This window comes from Cornus florida, unplaced genomic scaffold (assembly GCF_030987335.1).
Source record: "Cornus florida cultivar Cherokee Brave unplaced genomic scaffold, ASM3098733v1 CherokeeBrave_3.0.0_Hap2_Chr02, whole genome shotgun sequence".
Classification (NCBI taxonomy): Eukaryota; Viridiplantae; Streptophyta; class Magnoliopsida; order Cornales; family Cornaceae; genus Cornus; species Cornus florida.
The window spans coordinates 31,112,630-31,133,986 of record NW_026775572.1 but is presented as its reverse complement, the minus strand read 5'-3'; the positions used below and the strand labels follow the sequence as shown (position 1 = coordinate 31,133,986).

The 21,357-nt window shown below is 35.5% G+C and overlaps 2 protein-coding genes across 4 annotated transcripts; one reads left to right on the top strand and one right to left on the bottom strand.

The window, feature by feature from the left end:
* Nucleotides 1-386: 386 nt before the first annotated feature.
* Nucleotides 387-1,733, top strand: LOC132295951 (uncharacterized). The gene is made up of 3 exons (XM_059794208.1): nucleotides 387-688; nucleotides 893-980; nucleotides 1,092-1,733. The coding sequence occupies exons 1-3, from the start codon at nucleotides 387-389 to the stop codon at nucleotides 1,731-1,733; spliced, it is 1,032 nt and encodes a 343-aa protein (XP_059650191.1).
* Nucleotides 1,734-13,564: 11,831 nt separating this feature from the next.
* LOC132294557 (calmodulin-binding protein 60 B-like) lies at nucleotides 13,565-20,842 on the bottom strand. 3 transcript variants are annotated; one of them, XM_059792462.1, is made up of 9 exons: nucleotides 20,659-20,842; nucleotides 20,028-20,134; nucleotides 19,852-19,927; nucleotides 19,331-19,383; nucleotides 18,542-19,035; nucleotides 17,545-17,705; nucleotides 17,212-17,421; nucleotides 15,197-15,362; nucleotides 13,565-14,596 (listed from the first exon to the last, which is right to left on the bottom strand). In XM_059792462.1, the coding sequence occupies exons 2-9, from the start codon at nucleotides 20,102-20,104 to the stop codon at nucleotides 14,106-14,108; spliced, it is 1,728 nt and encodes a 575-aa protein (XP_059648445.1). In that variant the 5' UTR covers nucleotides 20,105-20,134; nucleotides 20,659-20,842; the 3' UTR covers nucleotides 13,565-14,105. The 3 variants fall into 3 exon arrangements, with proteins under 3 accessions (XP_059648445.1, XP_059648443.1, XP_059648444.1); XM_059792460.1 differs by lacking the exon at nucleotides 20,659-20,842 and having other exon boundaries at nucleotides 20,028-20,362; XM_059792461.1 differs by lacking the exon at nucleotides 20,659-20,842 and having other exon boundaries at nucleotides 17,212-17,415; nucleotides 20,028-20,359.
* Between the last annotated feature and the right edge of the window lie 515 nt (nucleotides 20,843-21,357).

Here is a 21,357-nt window from a genome sequence, read left to right as displayed (position 1 = left end):
GGGCAATCGAGCTTAGTTCTTTTGACATAACTTATGAGCCGAAGGTGTCACACAAAGGATAAGCCATGGCCGATTTCCTCCTGGAGTATGAGGATAAGCCTAAAGAGCTAGAACTCCCAAAACCATAGTAGGAACTCCATGTTGATGGTTCCTCAAACTTGGCTAGTGCAGGGGCAGGGATCATCATCATAACTCTAGAAGGAATGAAGTTACAACAGCAAATCCGTTTGGATTTTCCTGCTACCAATAATGAAGCTGAGTATGAAGCCTTATTAGCTGGATTTCGGCTGGTAGGCCAACTCTAGGTAAACTGTTTAAAAGTTTTTAGTGACTCACAACTCATTGTGAATTAAGTAACAGGAAAGTATCAACCAAAGGAAGAAAGAATGAAGGCGTACAAGGAGGCTGTCAAAAGTGCTACGCGTGGATTCGATCAAATCGAATTTCACCAAGTACCAAGAGAAAATAATTCTGAAGTAGACAGACTAGCTGCAACGGCTTCCTCCTCGGATGAAGATTTAATACGAATCGTGCCTATTGACACCTTGGAAGAACCTAGGTTAGGTCCTCAGCTGCCGGTAATGGTAATCCCAGCTATTCCAAGAGAGCCGAGCTGGATGGATCCATTAGAAAGCTATCTCAAAAACGGAATCCTTCCGGATCAAAAGGATGAGGCCAGAAAAGTAAGGTTTGTAGCAGCCAAGTAGTCCATCATTAATAATCAGTTATACCAAAAGTCATTCTGAGGCCCGTATTTGAGGTGTTTAACTCCCACGGAGTCCTTCGACGTATTAAAACATGTACATGATAGAGATTGTGACAACCACTTTGGCGGAAGAGCCCTCGCCCATAAAGTTTTAACTCAAGGATATTTTTGGCCATACTTGGCTAGAAATGCCGAGGAGTATGCCCGGAGATGTGACAAATGTCAACGCTACGGCCCAATGAAACATCAACCGGCTGAGGATCTGTATACAATGGCAAATCCATAGCCATTCGATCAGTGGGGAATAGATATGGTAGGTTCTCTACCTAAAGCTCTGGAGCAAAAGGAATACGTATTATTGGCTACGGATTATTTCACAAAATAGGTAGAAGCAAAGGCTTATTCAAGTGTGACTTACAAGCAAGTGAAAAGCTTTCTGTGGAACAATATAATCTGTCGGTTTGGAGTATCGAAGGTCATAATGATGGACAACGAAAAGAATTTTGATAACATGGGCACAAGAAAGTTCTTTGCCGAGCATGGAATCAGACAGAAGTTGGCTGCTGTAAGCCATCCTCAGGGGAATGGGCAGGCAAAGATAACTAATCGGACGAGCTTCAACTGTCTGAAAAAGAAACTGGAAAAGCTCAAGTCTAAATGGTGTGAGAATCGTCCCAGCATGCTCTGGGCTTATCGAACAACTCCACGAAGGCCAACGGGGGAGAGTCCCTTTGCAATGACTTATGGATCCGAAGCTGTCATCCCAACAGAATCAGCAATCCCAACTCTTCGGACACATCAGTTGCGAAACAATTACAACAAGCGAATTAGGTTCAGAAGCTTTGTAGTAGGAGATTGGGTACTGAAGCAGGAGACAGCACATGTAAAAAAGTTGCAACCAAATTGGATTGGGCCCTACCGAGTTATGGAAGTAGTAGGAAAAGGTGTTTACAGGCTAGCTGAAGCTAATGGGCGAGTGATTGCACGCCCATGGAATGCAATACACCTCAAAAGGTACTACCATTAGATAGTTTCGTCAATTTTTATATGTTTCTTTATAAAATAAAGCTGCTTGTGGCCCACGTAATGAAGTATCTCTTATTTACTACATCTTTTTACAGGCTCTTTTTGTTAATTTATGATGTAATAATATTTTAAAAAATAATGAAAAGCGTTGGATACACAACGAGTTATAGTACCGTGTATTTAACGATCTTCCTTATGAAAGTTTCATCCCCACAAATATGTTAGTTGCTTCTTCTTAGTCGATATGGGAGCTATTTGTTAATATTTCCTTTTTCGTCATAGGGGACAAAACATATACCCTACTATTGATATTACGAGAAAGAAAATATTTTATATTTTAAATATTTTCTCTATTTTTGTCCCACATCGGTAAAAAGTAACTTTAAACATTCCTTTATATCAGGAAAAATTAAAGTATTTAAACTGTATTGCAAAGTGGGCCTACTGGTAACAAAAGCGGCCCAACATAAGTTGTGTTTAAAGCCCTAGTACCAGTGAGCACTCTGTACAATAATTCTCTTTTTAATCCTAGGATTTCTGCCCAAAAGTTTTAACTTTATTTTTGTCCCACATCGACTAAAAATAAAAAGAGTGCATAGTTAATATAACCGTATCATATTGTCAATAAATGCCATAAAACGAGTCTCAGAAACGACAAGACTTCTAATCACATGTATGGAACGTTACATAGTCTCTGTGACTCTTTTTTTTGGCTTCTTCCTCTTTTAAAGGTTTTGGACCCCAAGAGTCTGAAGACATCAATAAATTTCTCTAAGGCATATATCATTGCTAAGGAATTCCATACTCTGGACCACAAAAATCTGAAGATATCGATAAAATACATGCTTCGGACCCCAAGAGTCCAAAGGCATCAAAATATTCCTCTAAGGTATACGCTATTGCCGAGGAACTCTATGCTTCGAACCCTAAGAGTCCGAAGTCCTCAAAATATTCCTCTAAGGCATACGCTATTACCGAAGAACTCTATGCTTCGGACCCCAAGAGTCAAAAGTCATTAAAATATTCCTTTAAAGCATATCCCATTGACCAGGAACTTCAAGCCTTGGATCTCAATAATCCGAAGATATTAAGTAATTCCTCTAAGGCGTTTCCTATCGCCAAGGAACCTTTTGCCCCGGATCTCATAAGTCCGAAGGTATTAGATAAAAATCCTATAAGGCATACACTATTACTGAGGAACTTTATACTTCGTACACTAAGAACCCGGAGTCATCAAAGTATTCCTCTAAGGCATATTTCATCACCAAGGAACTTCTTGCTTCAGATCTCAAGAGTCCAAAGGTATTAAATAATTTCCCTAAGGTATACGCTATTGCCGTGGAACCCCACGCTTCAGACCCCAAGAGCCCGAAGACATTAAAATTTTCCTTTAAGGCATATACAATTGCCGAGGAACTTAACACCTCGGACCTCAAGGGTTTGAAGGTATACAAACGGGTTTAAACCCAAATGGGGGCAGATATTTTTTATGGATGTCCCACTCTCAGGCCCCAGTAAAAGTTTGTCCCACATCAAAAAAATACAAGAACAAGAAAACATTGATATAGTTATAGCAGAAAGTCAACAAGAAGGGTTCCCTTAATAAGAAAATCACTGAGTGAAATAACAATCTCTAGTTTGTGACTTGATGGTCAAGGGAACTCTCTTCTTGTTATCTTTCATTTTCTATATCTTTGAAGCATAACAAGTCCGAAGGTCCCAAAGAGAACAAACTTTTCTCAAAGGTATGGAAAACTACTCAGGAAAACATGCAACCTTGAGATACTAAAAAATATGGAAACTCTTCAGGATAGATGTATCAAATAGAAAGAGTTAAAGTTACCATTGTTTACAGAACAAAATACACCAGTTCAAGACAAATATTATATAAATTCACTTCATTTTGGGATCAAAAGGAGCAGAATCGAAAGCATCAACCACGTTTGGGCTAGAAGCTGTAACTGGAGGAACTGAGGAGCTTGAAAGTGGAGGATTCCCTTGGTGAGACTTCACCATCTCAACGAATAAAACCTCAGCTTCTTGGGCCTTTGGACCCTCAGTATAGGGAAATGACACCTCCATGTTTGCGTCAAAAGCGTTTGGATCCTTTGATTTATCGCCTGAGCCTTAAGCAAAGCCGAACCGAAATGCCCTCGCACTAGACAAGCACACCAAGGAGAAATAACGATCTTGCATTTGTTTTCTAGCAGTTGTGCAAGTGTTACCTGCATCCCTCCATCGAAAGTTCTCAGTTTCCAATTCCTTCAGCTTAGCTTCAGCGGATGCAAGGCGTCCCTTGTATACATCCCTCGCGTCATAAGCCATCTTTACATCTATGAGTGCATGGGAGAGCTTCTTCTCAGTAGCAACTAAGTCATTTTCTAATTTCCAGATGAAAATTGACTGAGCTTCAGCAGTTGCACACAAGGCCATGCTATGATACAAACTCTACATAATTAATAATGGGGTGAGCAAAGCAAAAGGGAAAATAAGAGAATAATGTATAAAGAAAGAGGACAAACCTCCATGGCACGAACTGGGGCAGATGGAAGCAGTTGTTCTAGCCTTATGTTGCCTATGATTTCCTCATCTTTGGGCAGCCACATCCCACGAGCAACTGCCAATGCAGCAGATGGATCAATGACTACAGAATCTCCAAAATGGAGAACTGATTTGTCAGCCCTAGAGAAAGTGAACCTCCAAGCCTCTCCAGCTTCTGCTAGGACAAAAGCCCTAACCTCTTCCTCAAGGTCGGCTTCGTCAGCTTTCTTCCCTTTACTCTTTGAGAGGTTAATTGTTCTTGTCAGTGGAAAAAGGGTTTAATTTAAGTTTCTTCTTCAAAGGAAGTTCTTCAACTTCCTTTTCGTGTTCGGTAGAACGAATAACTGCAAGGAGCTGAGCCTCTGCTGCTCTCTTCTTGGTAGTTTCAGCCTTCTTCTTTTCCTCTTCAGTTAGAGGAAAGCTATCGAATGAAGGGAATGACAAATCCATAAGATCAACAGTTGAAACACTAGAAGCAAGATCTTTAAGGTTGGATGAATAAAAAAGGTCCTCTGCAGAAGGGGGGTCGTTCCAAACTTGTTCCTCGAGGAAAGCAAGCCTTTTCTTAGCTACAAAAGAGGGGAACGTTGCTGGAAAAACACTAAGAAATTCGTAAGTATGACAAAACAATAAAACTTGACATGGGAAGCAACCAGAGCATTTTTTATGGAGAGAAGGTAAATCTTCTATACCTAATATCCCAAATTTGCGGGGAATAGGAAGTTTTTTCGATTGAGACATAGACCAATTTCCCTTAACGATAATCATTCTCTCTTTCTATCTCTTCTTGGAAGAGGGGAGATCTGTACATATCCTCTGTTGAAGAGAGGAAATAAAGTAATAGCGGCCAAGCTCGGTCTGGTGTCTCGAAATAGTATAAGTAATCAATAGGTCAGCAAGAGTCAAATCAAGATTCTCTAGCCTTCGTTCGAAAAAAGTTAGGGTTTACTTGAAGAGGAGCAATACCAAACTTGTTGAAGACTAGGTGATAAAAGGGGTGAAGGGGAAAACGAAGAGCATGAAGGTGCCTGACGGACAAAAGTAATTCATTCTCTCCAACACCCTCACCTGAACTAAAATCAGCATTTTTTGGGTATTCAACAATCTCCACCCCCTTGGGGATCTCGAATTCCTCCATTACGGAATCAATGGTGAACAAGATGGATGAAGAACTAACCTGATATCACGACGAAGCAATGAACGCAGTGAAGGCAAGAGCAAGCTTTGAAGGATTCCCTTGGTCAGAATGTCAATGGTCACTTCTCAAATCGCCTCTTGTAAAAATTGGCAACCGTGGAAAATCAATTCCCTTCTAACTAGGAGCCGTAGTTCAATTTAGGACGGAATTGGGGGCAAAGTATGGAGGGAAAAATCTCCCCTCCAATAAGAATCAGTCACGTCATTAAAGTAAATCAAAATCCCAATTGATCTCCAAATCAGCCCATCAAAACCCGATCTCGGCTAAGTCCAACTAAAGTTGCCATCGACCCAAGGTTATTCACATTAACCTCTTGATTCGTGGGCCGGCCCAATCACATCCTAATTCAAGTCCAGTTCAAATTAATCAAAGTATTTTTCCTTAAGGATTCTTCATATAAGGAAATTCTGCATAGAAAAAGACTTGCATGGAAAGAACTACAAAAGGAAAGAACTCTGTAGGTAAAGAATTATAAATGGAATGAATTGAAGGACAAGTAAGGCGAGTCCTACCATAATTCCATTATCTTTTTGTATATAAATAGAGGCATAGACCTCCAATAAAGGGCATTGAGCATTACAAGCTTTTTTCTGAATTATTCTTGTTAATTATTCTTTTATTTTGAGTGAGTTGTATTTATTCTTTTGGCTTTTTAGTTAAACAAATTATTTGCACCTTCAATCCCATAAGAAAATTTTGAAATTAGACAGATCTAATTGAAGAAAAAGAGAGAGTCTCATTGAAGAGTGAAAATCTATTTGAAAACTCTAAACATCTAGGGTTGATCCCAAAATTTACTATTGAAGAGAGAAGAAAAAAAGAATGGAAAAATCAGACCATATCTAATTGAAGAAGGAGGGGATTCTTCGCATAAATAGAGGAGATGACGTGGCAATGCCACGTCTGAGTCGGACTAAAATCTGCTCAGATGACGTGGAAATGCTAGGCTTCAGTAATCTAAACTTGATCAGAAAGTAGTGTTTTGTGTCTTCAAAGAGTGTTTTGTTTTTTCAATTGGGCATTTAATAAAACAATTCATTTGTATATTTATAAATACATCTTAAATTGTCATATTTATAAACAAAGCGTCTCTCTTTCTTACTTTAGAACAAAAAAAAATTTATTCCACCGATAAAAAGGAGAGAAACATGTAAATAGTACATATAAAGAGGAAAAAAATGCATGTAAAATAAATTTAGATTTGTAAGATACTCCCTAATTGTTTGTCATGCTTGTTGCAATGAATTTGATTTTCTTCACAGATTTTCTTCACTCATGCTCCTTCAAAGCTCCTTCCGAACACAGGATCTACCGATTTGATAGTTTCTTAATTGACTTTTAGCATTTTGAAATTATATAATTCGAAAGATATTTTGATATTTTAGAATAAAAGTTTGGAGGGTGTTTTGGACCTTAATAATTATTATTGATGTATATATAATTATTTTGTTTAATTCAATCAAATTGAAAAATGAACTTTAAAATTAGACTATTTTGTTATTTAATGGTACTAAGTCTACTCATATTTAGTTTTTCTTTGTAATTATTTCAATACATATATATATATATATATATATATAATTGAAATTTAACCTTAAAAAAAAAATTAAAAAAAAATTACTTACCCAACCAACAAAGCTCAATGTTACATCCTTATCTAAAGAAAGAGATGGTACATTTGGTTGTCTCTCTCTCACACTTTCCCTCTATCTCACGATTTTTTGTGTGTAGATTTAACAAAAGTTTACTTATATCCCTCGGCATTATTACACACCCCTCAGCATTATTGAGCCAAAAATTCAACGCGTTTTTGTGTGTAGGCTTTTATACAATTATACTCATGAGAGATGTTTTTTGAAAGATAACACATAGAAGAAGAGAATTTTTTTTTTTTTATTTTTTTTTTTTTGTTAGTAGACACGAAGGCCAAATCAAAGTCGCAGTACAGAGACATAAACTAAGCTAGATAAAGGCATACAAATCATGAAGCTAAATAATAAAATAAAAAATAAGCTCCAAATTTGTTGAGAAAAAGTTACCGCTCTAAAACTAAAACCACTAAGAGATAAGAGCAGCAACTAGAGTGACCAAAGGTCAAGACAACAACTCCAAAACTGCATTCACAAGATGCCTCCGCACAAGATCAAATCAAACCAGGAAAAACAAAAATAGACCAAAAAAAAACAGATCCACCCTATTAAACCGGAAACAAACCAAACAAAAGCAGATCTAGCCACACAAAAACAAAAAACGACTAGATTATTAACCTGGGAGGCGAGCAAGGTCACCTCCCCACTCCCATGGAAGAGAGCAGGGAGCAGATCGGAAGGGGAGGAGCGGCTGAGAGAGAGAGAAAGGGAAGAGAGAGAACAGAGGAAAGGATATCTGATGATGGAGTGTTACTTCAAAAACACATGAGAGATTTGCAATATTTAGAAACAACAAACGAAAAATCGTAGAATGCTTATAAGGTCAAAAGCCCCCCAATTAATCTAGGCCGGAATGAACGAGGCTCCCAGCGCAACAATAAAGGCACATACCACAGCAATGATTCCTATTATCTGAAAGATATCAGCTGCCACTAATTTCTCCTTACGATGGAGAAAAAAAGCAATCAGAATAACAATGAATCCAACTGAAATGGCTGCTTTAACAAAGTAGGAAGCCCACTTCGTTTTAGCCAAGTAAGAGGAGGTCCCGTTCTGAGTGTAGGTCGTCAAAGAAACAACCGCTTGACCAGTCATCGCAAGGAACATCTTCCCCAAATTCATCTCATCATCATTTGGTTCGGTGCCCTGGACTCTGTTCCGATCCATTTGGCTCGGAGTCACTGTAACCAACCCCTGCTCGATATCCAATTCAAGAGGTTCCCTACTTATCGAGTGCTGCCGAGATGGTGGTGGTGCATCAATCTCACCCTACAAAAAAGACACACATATATATATTTCATGCAAAATAAGAGTAGAAATTAATTGTCAGCAGATGAATTAAGAAGACTAGTGTTGGGTGCATATATGGAAGTAATAAACATTTACTAAGTTCGTCTTACTTGTGGGAGTTGCTCAGTGCCATCTCGAGAGCTTTCACCAACTGCAACCATAGAAATTGATCTCATCTTAAGGAGGAGATGTTAAGGATTGGTTTTAGTGGAAATTGGATTTTACTAAAAACACTATACGGGACGATGATTTTCAACGTTAGAGACCTCCTCGCTCCTATTTATAGTGTAGCTGAAGACAGTAGTTGTAGCTATTTACCGAAAAAAAAAAAAATAAGTGGGCCATCATTGAACCCTTGACATATTAAACATAGAAAGAAAGATAGAAGTGGGCCACTTCCCACCAGCCCAAGCCCCAACATACTCAACAGGGATACATCAGCCCAACAATTGGTCCAATTTTTTGCTTGTCGTTTCTAAACGTTGTAGATCTCTCATACAGTATGGTTATGTTAATAAAATTGCCTGCTATTATTTTGAAATTTATAACTGTCCTCATCTTTTCTTTTACTACTCTTTTTATGGGTGGCTCATCCTGTGATCTCCTGAGATGTCTATATGGTGGTTGAATATATGGCTCAACTGATCGAAGTTCACAGGGCTAATACAGGAAAATGAATTTTAAATATTTGGGTTGTGAGAGATAGAGGGAGAGTGAGTGGAGACAAGCAAAAGTATCCCACCAACATTAATGTACCATAAGAAGACTTTGGTTGGAATTTTCGGTTAAAAAAACAGCCAATGCTCTTTGTACTAAAAATTCTTTTTAGCGGGGACATATCTAAATAAAAATTAATTTGGGGTACCTAAAAAGAATAATTAACTATTAATATGAGACCGGTAAAAATCAACCTAATTATTAACAAAAATTACTTTCATTGCTCCCAAAATAGAGTGTTTAAAAAATAAATTTATTTTGTGAATTGAGGAATAAATTAATACAAGCAAAAGTATCTAGTGGCGTAGCCAGGAATTTCTTTATGTGGGGGTAAGTTTTAATAGCAATAATATATATATATATATATATATATATATATAGATATATATAATTTGAACCAAAACAATATATATAAAAATTAAAACATTGATTCATAATATTTCTATTTAGTACATTCTCAACGATTTTCACATTATTCATTATTGTTTCAAAATTGAGTTCATTTAATTAAATATACTAAAAAAAAAAATCATATTTAATGAATCAAGAAGATATGAAAAAGAAAATAACACAGTTACTGTAACTGTTCTAATATATCACATATGTAAAAAATATAATAATAATAAAATCCATGATAACAAAATATAACCTTATAAGTTATAACCAGATAATCCAATCAATCAGAAAATTCGATAGAGTAAGTGAATATATGATTTCATTGATTTGGGCTGCAAATAAAAAGAAATTATATGTCCTATTTAGAGAATAATAATTTGTGTAAATTTTGAAAGAATAACAGGTCCTAAAGTAATTTTGATAGTAATAACTAATAATTTTTCTAATTAAAATTATAATATGAAATAATAATCGTAAATTTAGATGATAAAAAAATATATTAGATTACTTGTCTGCCGCACTGCAGTATGACTGACTGAATCTCTGTCTAATGGTAAATGGTTGATCTGCTTGCTTTGTTTGGATTGTGGAAAATGTTGAAGAATGAAGATGTGATGAAAATAATTTATTTGTTTGTGGTAGAGTCAAAATTGTGATAGAATATGTTGATGAAATGCTTCTTTTCTTTTCTTTTTTGAAAAGTGGGAAATAATATAATATTTTGGAAAAGAAAAAAATATATCATATTTTCTAAAAAAGTAAAAAAAATATGTATCATATTTTTTGAAAAAGTGATAAATTGATAGATATATTATATATATTAACAATTGTGTCATGATCATATTCTTTTCTTCTATTTTTTTGTAAAACCGTGAATAAACTTTTAGTTATATACGTGTGTGTGCTGCGCGCTGTCAAATTTTAAAGGAATAATTATATAAATATAAAAAACTTTTTATACAAAATTTTTAAAAATTAAAAGTTCAACTTGTCCCAGCGTGGTTAGGTCATTGAAAGCAGACACTCACACACACGCACACACACACGCACACGCACACACACACACACAAACGCGTTGAATTTTTGGCTAAAAATCCACCTTGATAATGCTGGCGGTGTGTGTATAATTGTGATACAAGTATTGAAATAATTACATAGCCGAAACAGCCCGCAAGGCAACCAAATACATTATGCGTCCCACTCCAAAGGGGCCCATACAACCCAATTCCTACAAAGTTTTCAAACAAGTTGGTTGGGTAAACTCGGGTTGTTACAAAAACATAAAAACAAAAAGGATAAAGTACAACAATACCTTTTGAAGATTTGAAAATGATGCACAGATGAAACTTATCTGTTTTTTAAACGAAGACATCTCTTCAAATTTGATACAACTAACAAAGACACCCCAATGATAATAAATTAACATTTTTACCCTTTAACTTTTATATTGACCAATTTAAATATTGAAATGACTTTTCTAACCTCATTCTTATAACTTCTTCACTTCTCTCCTTTCTGTTCTCTCTTGAACTATTCTCGGCTTTCTCCTCTGTTTCATGAAATCCTCCTAAAATGCTCTATTCAAAGCTGAAAATCTTTCGAAGAATCAACTTTCTATCCCTCCCTTTGGTCGATCCCATTGTGTAATTAGCTTGCAATAAAAGAACCAAAAACGGGGACTACCCGATCTTAACATAAAAACAAATAAAAAAGAACTGAATATGTTCGAAATAAATTCAGATTTGTTCCACTCACCTAACAAAAAAAAAATTAAATTCAGATTGGTATAGTACACCAAATAAATGGGCTTCAGTTTGTTTGCATCCATGTTCAACTAGGGTCCATATTCTTAAAGTCCGGGCTGAACTCAAATTGGGTCAATCCAATTCGCAATTCAACTCTAATTGAAAATTTTCAACATTCAGAGGATGATGTCTATGACTCATGTTTTTTTTCCTTCACAAAATTACATGAATACCCTTAAATTAATTTTGTTCATAGCTAACTAGTAGGGATATTTTTGACTTTTTGTACGTAGAACAACAAACTTAATCCATGTCCATAATATAGAATTTGAATTGCTTTCAAGAAACATTATTCCACACTCAGTGTGGAACTAGGAATTCATTCACTATATATATATATATATATATATATATATTAGAACCCCAACACATTATAGAGTATACGTTTAGGAAAAAACTTGTTTGGGAGATCTCTTTGGTGCTGAGCAATGGCCATTAATGCTAATAGTGTGTTTTTCTGTGTTTTTGTGACACTCGTGAGCTTCTTCTCCGTTCTTCATCTTCCTCAATCTTGCAATGCTCATCCCTTGAAGATTTGCAACTTTGATGAGATATATCAACCCGGAGACTCCATATCCGACACCAGAAATTTGATTAGTGAGACTCCAATTGGAGCTGCTTTGCCTATTGGTTCCATATGGTTAGAATTTCTTCAACAATGCCACCGGTCAATGCTCAAACGGACTTCTCATGATCGACTACTTTGAAAAGTCGTTGATTTTCGCTCCTTTCTCATTTGTATCATAAATTCATAATTGATATAACTTCATTAATTGTTTATTTATTTCTTTAGAAGTTAGTCTAATGAATCTTTTTTATTTGAATAATATAGTGTATCCAAAATATATGTCAACTTTTGTTTACCGGATATATATATATATACACACACATGTCGACTTTTATATAATTTGATAACTTTATTTGTATCATTAATATGTTTTAGATTCTGAATACTAATCAGTGTGGACATAGTTAGTATCTAACTATGATAAACTATCCATGCTTTTTCGATCTTCTTCTTGTTATTTCTTTTTGTTTTTATATATAATACAAAAATTAAGGAAAAATAATAATAATAATGTGAATTATTTTGTCCTTGCAGGTACCAAATTCTTCCCTAAACGATTTTCCTTAATCAGCACTATATATCTTAGTTTTTTAAGTTAATGCAAAACTAATACTTGTGTTATGTTTTGAGATATATATAAAGGCTAAATTTATGAACATTAAGACTGCAATATAGAAGTTAGAACCTAAAACATGTATTAACAAACCTTACAAAAAATATATACAGAAATAGTACTTTACATATTCAGTGATTCATAAATATTACTTTGCTACTATATCCTTTTTATTTTTTCTATTTTAATATATATATTTAAGTTATTACTAATTAAACTGCATTATATTTTCATATTTTGACAACATTGGCATTTGGACTTCCGTTTCTGAATCCGTACAAGAATATTGCAGCTGACTTTAGACATGGAGTGAATTTTGCAGTCGCTGGCTCTACGGCTTTATCAACACTAAAACTGGCAGCTAACAACATCTCATCACCTGTCACTCCCAGTTCTCTCAATGTTCAACTTTATTGGATGTCCACGCATTTCAAGTCCACATGTCACAACTTTATTGGATGTCCACGCATTTCAATTCCACATGTCACAGTAACAAACAAATTTATGTTGAACATAAATTTTTTCAATTCAAGAATGTGTGGAGGTCCAGATGCTCCGGTTTGTGTTGAATCAAACAAATTCATCAGCTGGGATGGAGTTTATCTCACGCAAGAGGCTTACAGCTTTATGGCGGGAAAGCTTATTCATGAGATCTTCCCTCAACCGCAATGCATTGTCTGATTTTTGTTTCCTTGGCTAGCAAAGTAGTAGTTAACGTATAGGTAACCTTTGAGAGTTTATGGTCTGATTTTTCATATTTTTTAATTAGTTGATTTCAATTTTCGAATTAAGCATGATTAGTAAATAAGTATTGGATGGTTTTTGATATTATGCAGATTCAATGTGCATTTGCTTGGTTTGACATTAAATTTCTTGCTATAGTTATGCTGCATAATACATGGTATATTGAAGAATTGTGAAGTGTTTGAGAACTTTGATGGAATTTATAGAAATATAGCCTTTAGAACGTCTATGGAGTTAAAAAGTTGCCTGAGAACAAGTGTAATTTAAACTATGGCAAATCATCCAAAAATAATGTCATAATTGCACATCCATTTATAAAATATAAATGTTATAAGCAGAATTATAGAAGCCATTTTTACAATGCAGTTGACAACAGAGATCATTACACAACACCGATCGATGCAAATAACACAGTAGAAGTTTCAAATCTCAAATACAATACAGTATTCATCTGAACACTTATTATGTACAGACACCAAATTTGCACTTGATGCAAACAGAACTCTACATTGCAAGAGGACATAAAAAAAAATAATAAAAACCACTGTACTAAGTCTCAGATGATACTAGGAGCTTGTTTCCTGGGCTCGTAAGTCTCGAATTGAAACAGAACCCCTGCCATCTTTTAGCAGCAACATCCAGACTAACTGACATTATATAACCTGACTCACCGTAAACGAAAGAAAGAATAAAAAAGGACGTGGTGTGATCATGCTATTACTAGCTTCCATGAACTACGTATATACAAGAACCTTCCTTTGCATTTGATGCTAAAGTGGATCAAAACATACTCCAAAAACTAACCTAATCCTTTAAGGAGAAGCTTACCTCCACAAATTTTGATTTAGCTTCTTAAAAGCTGTAGGTTAGACATTTAGGTAAAAGGAGCCCTGCCATTCTTTTAGCAGCCACATCCCGCCTAACCGATATCCCCCACTTCAAGGCAGCCCGAACCTTAAACCACCTCACTTTAGGTTTTCCATTCCTTGAGATCTGGATACCAAAATTAGATGAACGAATTCCAACTCTTCCATTGCTTGGAGGAAAGAAGAATCCATTCCCTTTCCATGTTGACGTTTCCAAGTGAGCATTATATTCAGGAATTGGGTGACCAATCTGCACAACTTGACCCAGAGACCCACCGGGAGCCCAATTGTTTGCTTCACTGTAGGGTCCAGGGCAAGAATCAGTCACCACCAAATTGTTACTCAGCATTGGAAGGAAAGCTTGCACTGGGTGACAATTCAGTCCCATAGAAACCTCTAATTGACTACCATCTTCCACTTCAAAGCCATAGCCGGTTGAAGTTGTATGATTGAAACCCAGCTGCATCTCCAGCTGATCTGTGCAAAGGTTTCAGAGACTTTTAGAGATGCAAATATGAGTTGGAAAATGAAAACCGTGAACTTGAATCACTAACTACAGAAGAGTATCAGTGGATTTTAAACATATTGATATCCTATAGCCAGCATATAGGACGTGAATAAAGTTGTAAACACCCCTAAAGGCACACAGACAACCAAATTGCCCTAGGCTCGTTAAGACACAGCTGATGTGCCTAAACCTACTACAGACTAAATCCCTTTACTGAATCTGTTGCATTTTTTAATTCTCACTGATTATATAAAGTTCTAAGGAAATTCATAATTCACTGTAATCGACAATATGTTGAGTCTACATTGCAAAAAGAAAACCTCACACATTTGGGTGACCCTTGCAGCCTATCAGGCCACTTCAAATGTTTCCTTTTCTGATAAAAATCTCTTCAGAGATTCAATAAAACTGTTTCATGGGAAAGGACACTGAATTGTTGAATTGCCTATTGATTCACCGAAAAAGGACCTCACTTCTATGTATTACTTACGAAATTCAAGTAACACCAGAGAAATAAAGAAAAGAAAATAACCAAAAAATAAAAAAGGAAAAGCTCGACAATTTCGTACCTTGCTGTGAAACTGGGAAATTAACATCCTGAACTAAATTTGGACTGCCAAACTGGTCTTGGAGGCTTGATAATGGCAATGAAGGGCCAACAAGAGATGGCTCATTAATTTCAACCAAGTTATTCAAATTTTTATAAGCATGCTGCTTCAAATCTTGCACCTGCCGCTGAATGAACATTGAAGTTGATCAGATTAAAATCAGAAGCCAACAAATTAAGAGCAAAATACACTATTTGTGATGATACTAATGATGGCAAAAGTGGAATTCATTTAATTCAAAGCCATCAATTGGAGCAATTAACCTTTCCATTCAAGTGATGAAGCCTGGATGTTTGCTGCTATTTGTGTGTATGCATGTGGTGGACACAAACGACTATAGTGAGTTCTTCCACTATAGAACATCAATTGGAACAATTAAGCTTTCCATTCAAGGGTGTGACCACGTGAGCCGTGAAGGATGTAGTGGCTTGCCATCCACATGTTGTTAGTCTGTAGTGAATTTTTAAACTTCCAATCCAAATCCATGGATATCATACTCTTAATCTATATTGCAACTTGAAACCTTCCATACTCTAAAAATCCCTCTTCCTAGAAGAGAACTTCTCAGCTTACTCAATTTAAACCATATCTCTCTCTCTCTCTCTCTCTCTCTCTCTCTGTGTTTGCGTGGAACTCTCACTTCATTGCCTAAATAGGCTTGGCAACTAACCACAATCTGCATACAAGTCAAATTCCACTCTCTCTCTATCTCTCTCTCTCTTTCCCAGAACTGCTAGTATCCTTGCTCCAATGGCACCATCATTTTCAACCCTCAACATTCCTTTGTTAACTAGAGAGTCAATCACAGATGTTGGTTGGGGGGGAATGTCTTTATCTTTTTTGTCCTGTGTAAATAACACATGCACCTATGTCACCTATGGGAATAGAATCCTCAACCTACCACTTCGGAGCTAAGGAGATTCTATTGGACTACAACCCTTGGAGCATAAATAGTGCCATCCAAACAACAAGACATCTCCCATCTATAACGGAAAAACAAAAACCTAAATTCTATGTTACATGGACTCTAACAAGGGAAGTTTCTATGTCCTTGGCACAAAACACGTGGGTATGGTACACTACATGTGTCCGGCAATCTGGACAGATATGTGTTTAGCAAGCATATCCCGTAATTCAAGGTTATCTTATAATTGCACATAAAATTTTCTTAGTATATCTTTTTACTATATTATTGCTTTAAAATGAGTATCCATATTAAATACCCTTTTTACATTGAATCATCAATTTACTCTAGAAAATAAAAGGAGAATTTTGAAAATTAATATTTAGCTATGTCCTCTTATACTTGGACTGGTACCCACACTGGACACACAAATCTGTTTTCATATACCAGCCTAAAGTACTACCATCGTTAAATTCATTACTCTACAATGACCTTTCTGCTTCCAAATATGTAATGTTGAAAACGAAAGTCTTACTATGATAATATTGTTAATAATTTGATTAGGAAAAGGTAACAATAATAAATAAATAAAAAGAAAGAAAGATAGCATTAAAGTTAACAAGACAAAATTTTGCAAAGCAAGCATCTAAAGAAAATTGCATCAATGACTGTTTGAAGGTTTTCGAGAGTCCTGATGCAATTAGTCAACAAGGGGTCCAAACTTACTGATGTTGGCCAGAGAGAATCTTGGTAACGTAGTGTGATGCAATTTCAATGGATCTGTATTCTATAATAATTAAACCAAACATAATTTTTCCCCTTCCATAAATCAAATTGGAAAAAGAAATACGAATTAACAATATTCCTAATCACTACACCAGCGTATGTTACAGTTTGAAAAGTCTTTGCTATATATGTTAGTCGAGGTATGCCATACATGTGCATGCTCATCCTTTGCCAACCAACCAAAACAAAGACATAATATCACTGAAAGAAAGATCTACTGAGACAAAGTTAAGGAGAAAGGACAATAATTATTAATCAAAACAAATTCCAGGCAAAAAGTACTAACCATCTGATATGAGTTGAGTGTATGCAGAGACTGGTAATTCTGGCCGTCAAAGTTTGCTCCTATAACATGATAGATGGAATTGAACAAAAGCCCAACTCTTTCAGCCTCCATGTAGTACAAGTACATCTTATCATCTAAAACACAAGCAGTAGCATGATCTATGATTGCCTGCCATGACTTGTTAGAGATCCCACCACCAAGTGTCTGCAACTTCAAAGTTACAAGGTTAGTGAATTCATTGGGAAGAACTTTTCTATATATATTGCTTACGTACATCTAGTGTTTACAGTATAGGATAAGAAAGAAAAATAAAAAGAAAAGATTGTCTCTTACTTTGCGCAGTGATGATTCATCAATGGCACGGAACCGAAGGAAGTCCTTCACGGTGCGAATTCCTTTATCAGCCAACCGTGTATGGAATGCACCATCTTTTGCTATCTTTTCCAAGCGCCATACTTCATCACCCAGAGATGGAGGGTGGTGCTTCTTATAAGCTGAATTAACAAATCACCTCTCAGTCTCAGAATTCCACCTACCGCTAACATCATCTTTAAAAATTGGAAACTTGTACTTAATATGTCACCGCTCATCAGGTTGGATTTAACACAAAAACAATTGTGTACAAAAGCCAAGACTAGGTTATGAATTAATGTGTGTACCTATGTGTGTTTGTATATATTCTGAACATTTCAAGATGCAACTTATTTTAGCTATCAAACAAAATTTATCAAGAACCTAATTTTCAATGCTATAACGTAAAGATTCTAACATGATCTAGTAATATATTTGAAATGATTATTAACTTAAATTTACTAAACATTTAATACTGAGTGAAAAAATCTAAGGCATGCAAGTAGTTTTGAATCAAGCTATGCAGTCAAGTACTTGCTTTAACTAGTCAACTGAGTGAGAACTAAAATTCAATCACTCATCGAAGTACTCATTTATTGATTGAATTAAGTAGACTTTGTGAGATCAACCCACCAACAAACTAAATTTTTTGACAATGACATATAAGTAATAAACGGATGTTGTTACAATCACAGCTACATTTATTTCAATTTAAAATATTTTCACACCAGTAAATATTTTTCATGAAAATTGTTTTTTTTCTTATTTCCCTATGTTTGGTTGAAACTTTGACAATAATTTATTATTTCTTAGAAAATGCACTTTAAACACTTGTATAAGCATGTATACGGACGTAGATATATACAGGTGTTTACTTATGTAGAAGTGAGTACAACTGGGAATATTTAATATAAAGGAGCCAAAGATTTAAGTTTTTCATTAATAAGAAGAGGGAAAGCAGTGAGGAAGAAAAACTTACACTCTCCACGATGATCTTTTACTATAAAAGCTTCACTTCTTGCTTCCCTGATTCTTGCTTCAGTGGAAATGCTTTGAACAGTTCTGGCTCCCAACCTGAATTTTCGACCTCTTATCCAACTTGAATTATCCGTAAAGCTGATATCACCAATATAGCCAACTCCATTTTCCATTGTAATTACCCTATCCCCAGTCACCAGTGGCCTTTTGCCCTCTCTTTCACGTATAACTTTGGCATTGAACTCCTTCTCAGACCAATCTTCTTGATCATCAACAACAAAATCACCATCCAGGACAACAATTTCAATCTTAATTGAAGATAGGGAACCAGATGTTATTATCTTCTTTGACAAAGCATCAATTATAACTATTTTAACTTGTTTATTGTCCTCAGATTCTATCCTGCTCCCTGTGAACAGGGTTGAGGGCAATTTGGTGACAAAATGCAACTGCCAAGCACTTGTTCCAGATGACTCGATTTGATTAAGTGATGGTCTGTGACAAAGCATATGAAAACCCATTTTAGACTGTGGTAATGGATATCAGAGAAAAGATTTTGAAGAAAACAAGATCAACAGTTATAAGAAGTTTATTCCAAGAAAGAAACATTAATAGACTGATGAAACTCAACATGATCGATCCAGTCCACATAACCCAAAAAAGATCAATGAAATCAAATTTGATTTGATCGAAAATCTCGTAATGCTTAAAGCATCTAACAAGAAGAACCATTGGACACTGATATTATCTGGAAAGATTGCAAAAAGAATAATTGGCACCAAGAACTAACCTTGAAGAGGAGTGATGAAAGCGTAGAATTGCACGTTCAGCCTCCTCCCTCACCTATCAAAGACAAAAGGATTAGGAAATAATGAACACAAATTTGAAAGTCGAAGTAGTTCAAATATGATTACTTCAGTCATTTTAACCAGATACATGTATTCCAAAATGCTTCATAACAAATCTAATGTCTTGACATGGTAGTAACTTGGAGCTATTATGGAGCGGACACCAAGTATAATAAAATAATGAAATACAAAGCAACAAACTTAACAATCAAAGTTATAGAAGACTCAAAGAACAACCTAATTTGTCAGTCCAAACTTATTATTATTCATAATTAAAATAAAAATAAATAAAAAAATCTTAGCACAAAGGTCTGGAATTGAACTAAATATAATACTAATTGAAAGAGCTACAAAAAGTAAAGCATTTGATTAATTAATTAATCAAGATCAAAGCAGAAATGTTAATTAAAATTCACTGAAAATGGATTGAATTAGACTCTACGAGTAGACAGAGTCGTCCTACCAAACTTCGAAAAAAAGGCTCCATCCTTGTTGCGAATTCCTGTACTGAAATTCCTTTCATCACATCTGTAACAACACTGCACAAATATCACAACACCCAGCTTAAAACCATTTCTTAGAAAATATATATAAACATATTCAAACACAAAACAAAACCCAATCTACTAAACCACCCACCTTGCAAATCTTTTGGATTCCCGGCTCGGAACGTCGGAGCCGAGATCATCCTCGCCAAAGAGCCGCTTCACAGCCATCAAAACCCCAATAACTGAATGATTAACCAGCTGAAAAACAACAAAACTCCAGAGACTAAAACACAGGTAACCCAAAACTGCAACTCTCAAACTGTATATAAAGGCATTGAAGTAACCCGTCACATTGAAAGTACAAGGAAGCTTCAATTGAATTACAATTAACGCGCTAAAAAAAGAAAGGAACAAAAAACAAAAAGTCAAGCTCAGGATCCATACTACACCAAACAACAAAATCACCTTAACTGTCATAATACAATATACACATAAGTACATACATATACACGTATATATGTGTGGGTGTGTGTGTGGGTGTGTGTTTTGTATTAATTTTTGGATTCACCCAAGTTAGGAAGAATATACTCACATAGGGCTTGTCACAATCAATTAATTAATAAGATTGAGTGAATTGTACCCATTTGATACTTTTGACATTCTTTACTAATAAATACTGTATAAACTAGCGGAACAAACGCGTGAAGATGGAAATGTACTAAAGAACATACAATAATCCAACAACATCAAACAAGTGGAGGAGAGAGAGAATTAACGCGTACCTACGCTGCCGAGTATTTTGATGGAGAAGGTGAGAGGAAGTTGCAGAGAGACGCGTCTAGGGTTGAGAAAAAGCAACGGCTTCAAATGGACCCGTAAAGCCATGGTTTGAAAATCAGGGTTGAGTTTGAATTTCTCTGCCAAGTCGTCGATTTAGTACATTATATATATATATATATATATAGACACATTCACAGATACACATACAAATACATGTATAATCGTATATATGTCATCTACTCTATGAACACTGAGCGTGAATTACTAGGAAGTATCCTGGATTGGGGTTTCCATCCAGGTGAGTGTGTCACTGTCACAAGTGGAGACTGTTTATTTGGTGGGAAAGTCAATTACACAATTACTATGAAATTTTCGGCGTTTACTAGCTTTGCCGGATCCATCTTTAAAATGTTTTAGTCAATATCCACTTTTCTGATATCTATGGACACTCCTCGCGATTTATTTATTTTTAATTAATATAAATTTTATAAAAAAATAATATATAAATATATATAAATTAGATCATTGTATTAATAATATTAAAATAATCTTGCATGGTCGTTGTTGTTGTTGTTGTTTTTTTTTTTTTTTTTTCTTTCAAAAATTTAAGCAATTTCCATTAATGAGGGTAGTATACAAAATGAGGGCTTAGCCCAAAATGAAAGCAAGCCTAAGGCTGCGAAACAGGCCCAATGAAGGAC

Coding starts and splice junctions, on each gene's coding strand:
- LOC132294557 (XM_059792460.1), bottom strand. CDS start 20,353: ATGACAGTTAAGGTGATTTTGTTGTTTGGTGTAGTATGGATCCTGAGC. Junction 19,036..19,330: donor TTTCATCACTCCTCTTCAAG/GTTAGTTCTTGG, acceptor GCTTTGTCACAG/ACCATCACTTAATCAAATCG. Junction 15,363..17,211: donor CACTCAACTCATATCAGATG/GTTAGTACTTTT, acceptor ATGTTCATTCAG/CGGCAGGTGCAAGATTTGAA.
- LOC132295951 (XM_059794208.1), top strand. CDS start 387: ATGAAGGCGTACAAGGAGGCTGTCAAAAGTGCTACGCGTGGATTCGAT. Junction 689..892: donor GATGAGGCCAGAAAAGTAAG/GTTTGTAGCAGC, acceptor ATACTTGGCTAG/AAATGCCGAGGAGTATGCCC. Junction 981..1,091: donor CTGAGGATCTGTATACAATG/GCAAATCCATAG, acceptor TTCACAAAATAG/GTAGAAGCAAAGGCTTATTC.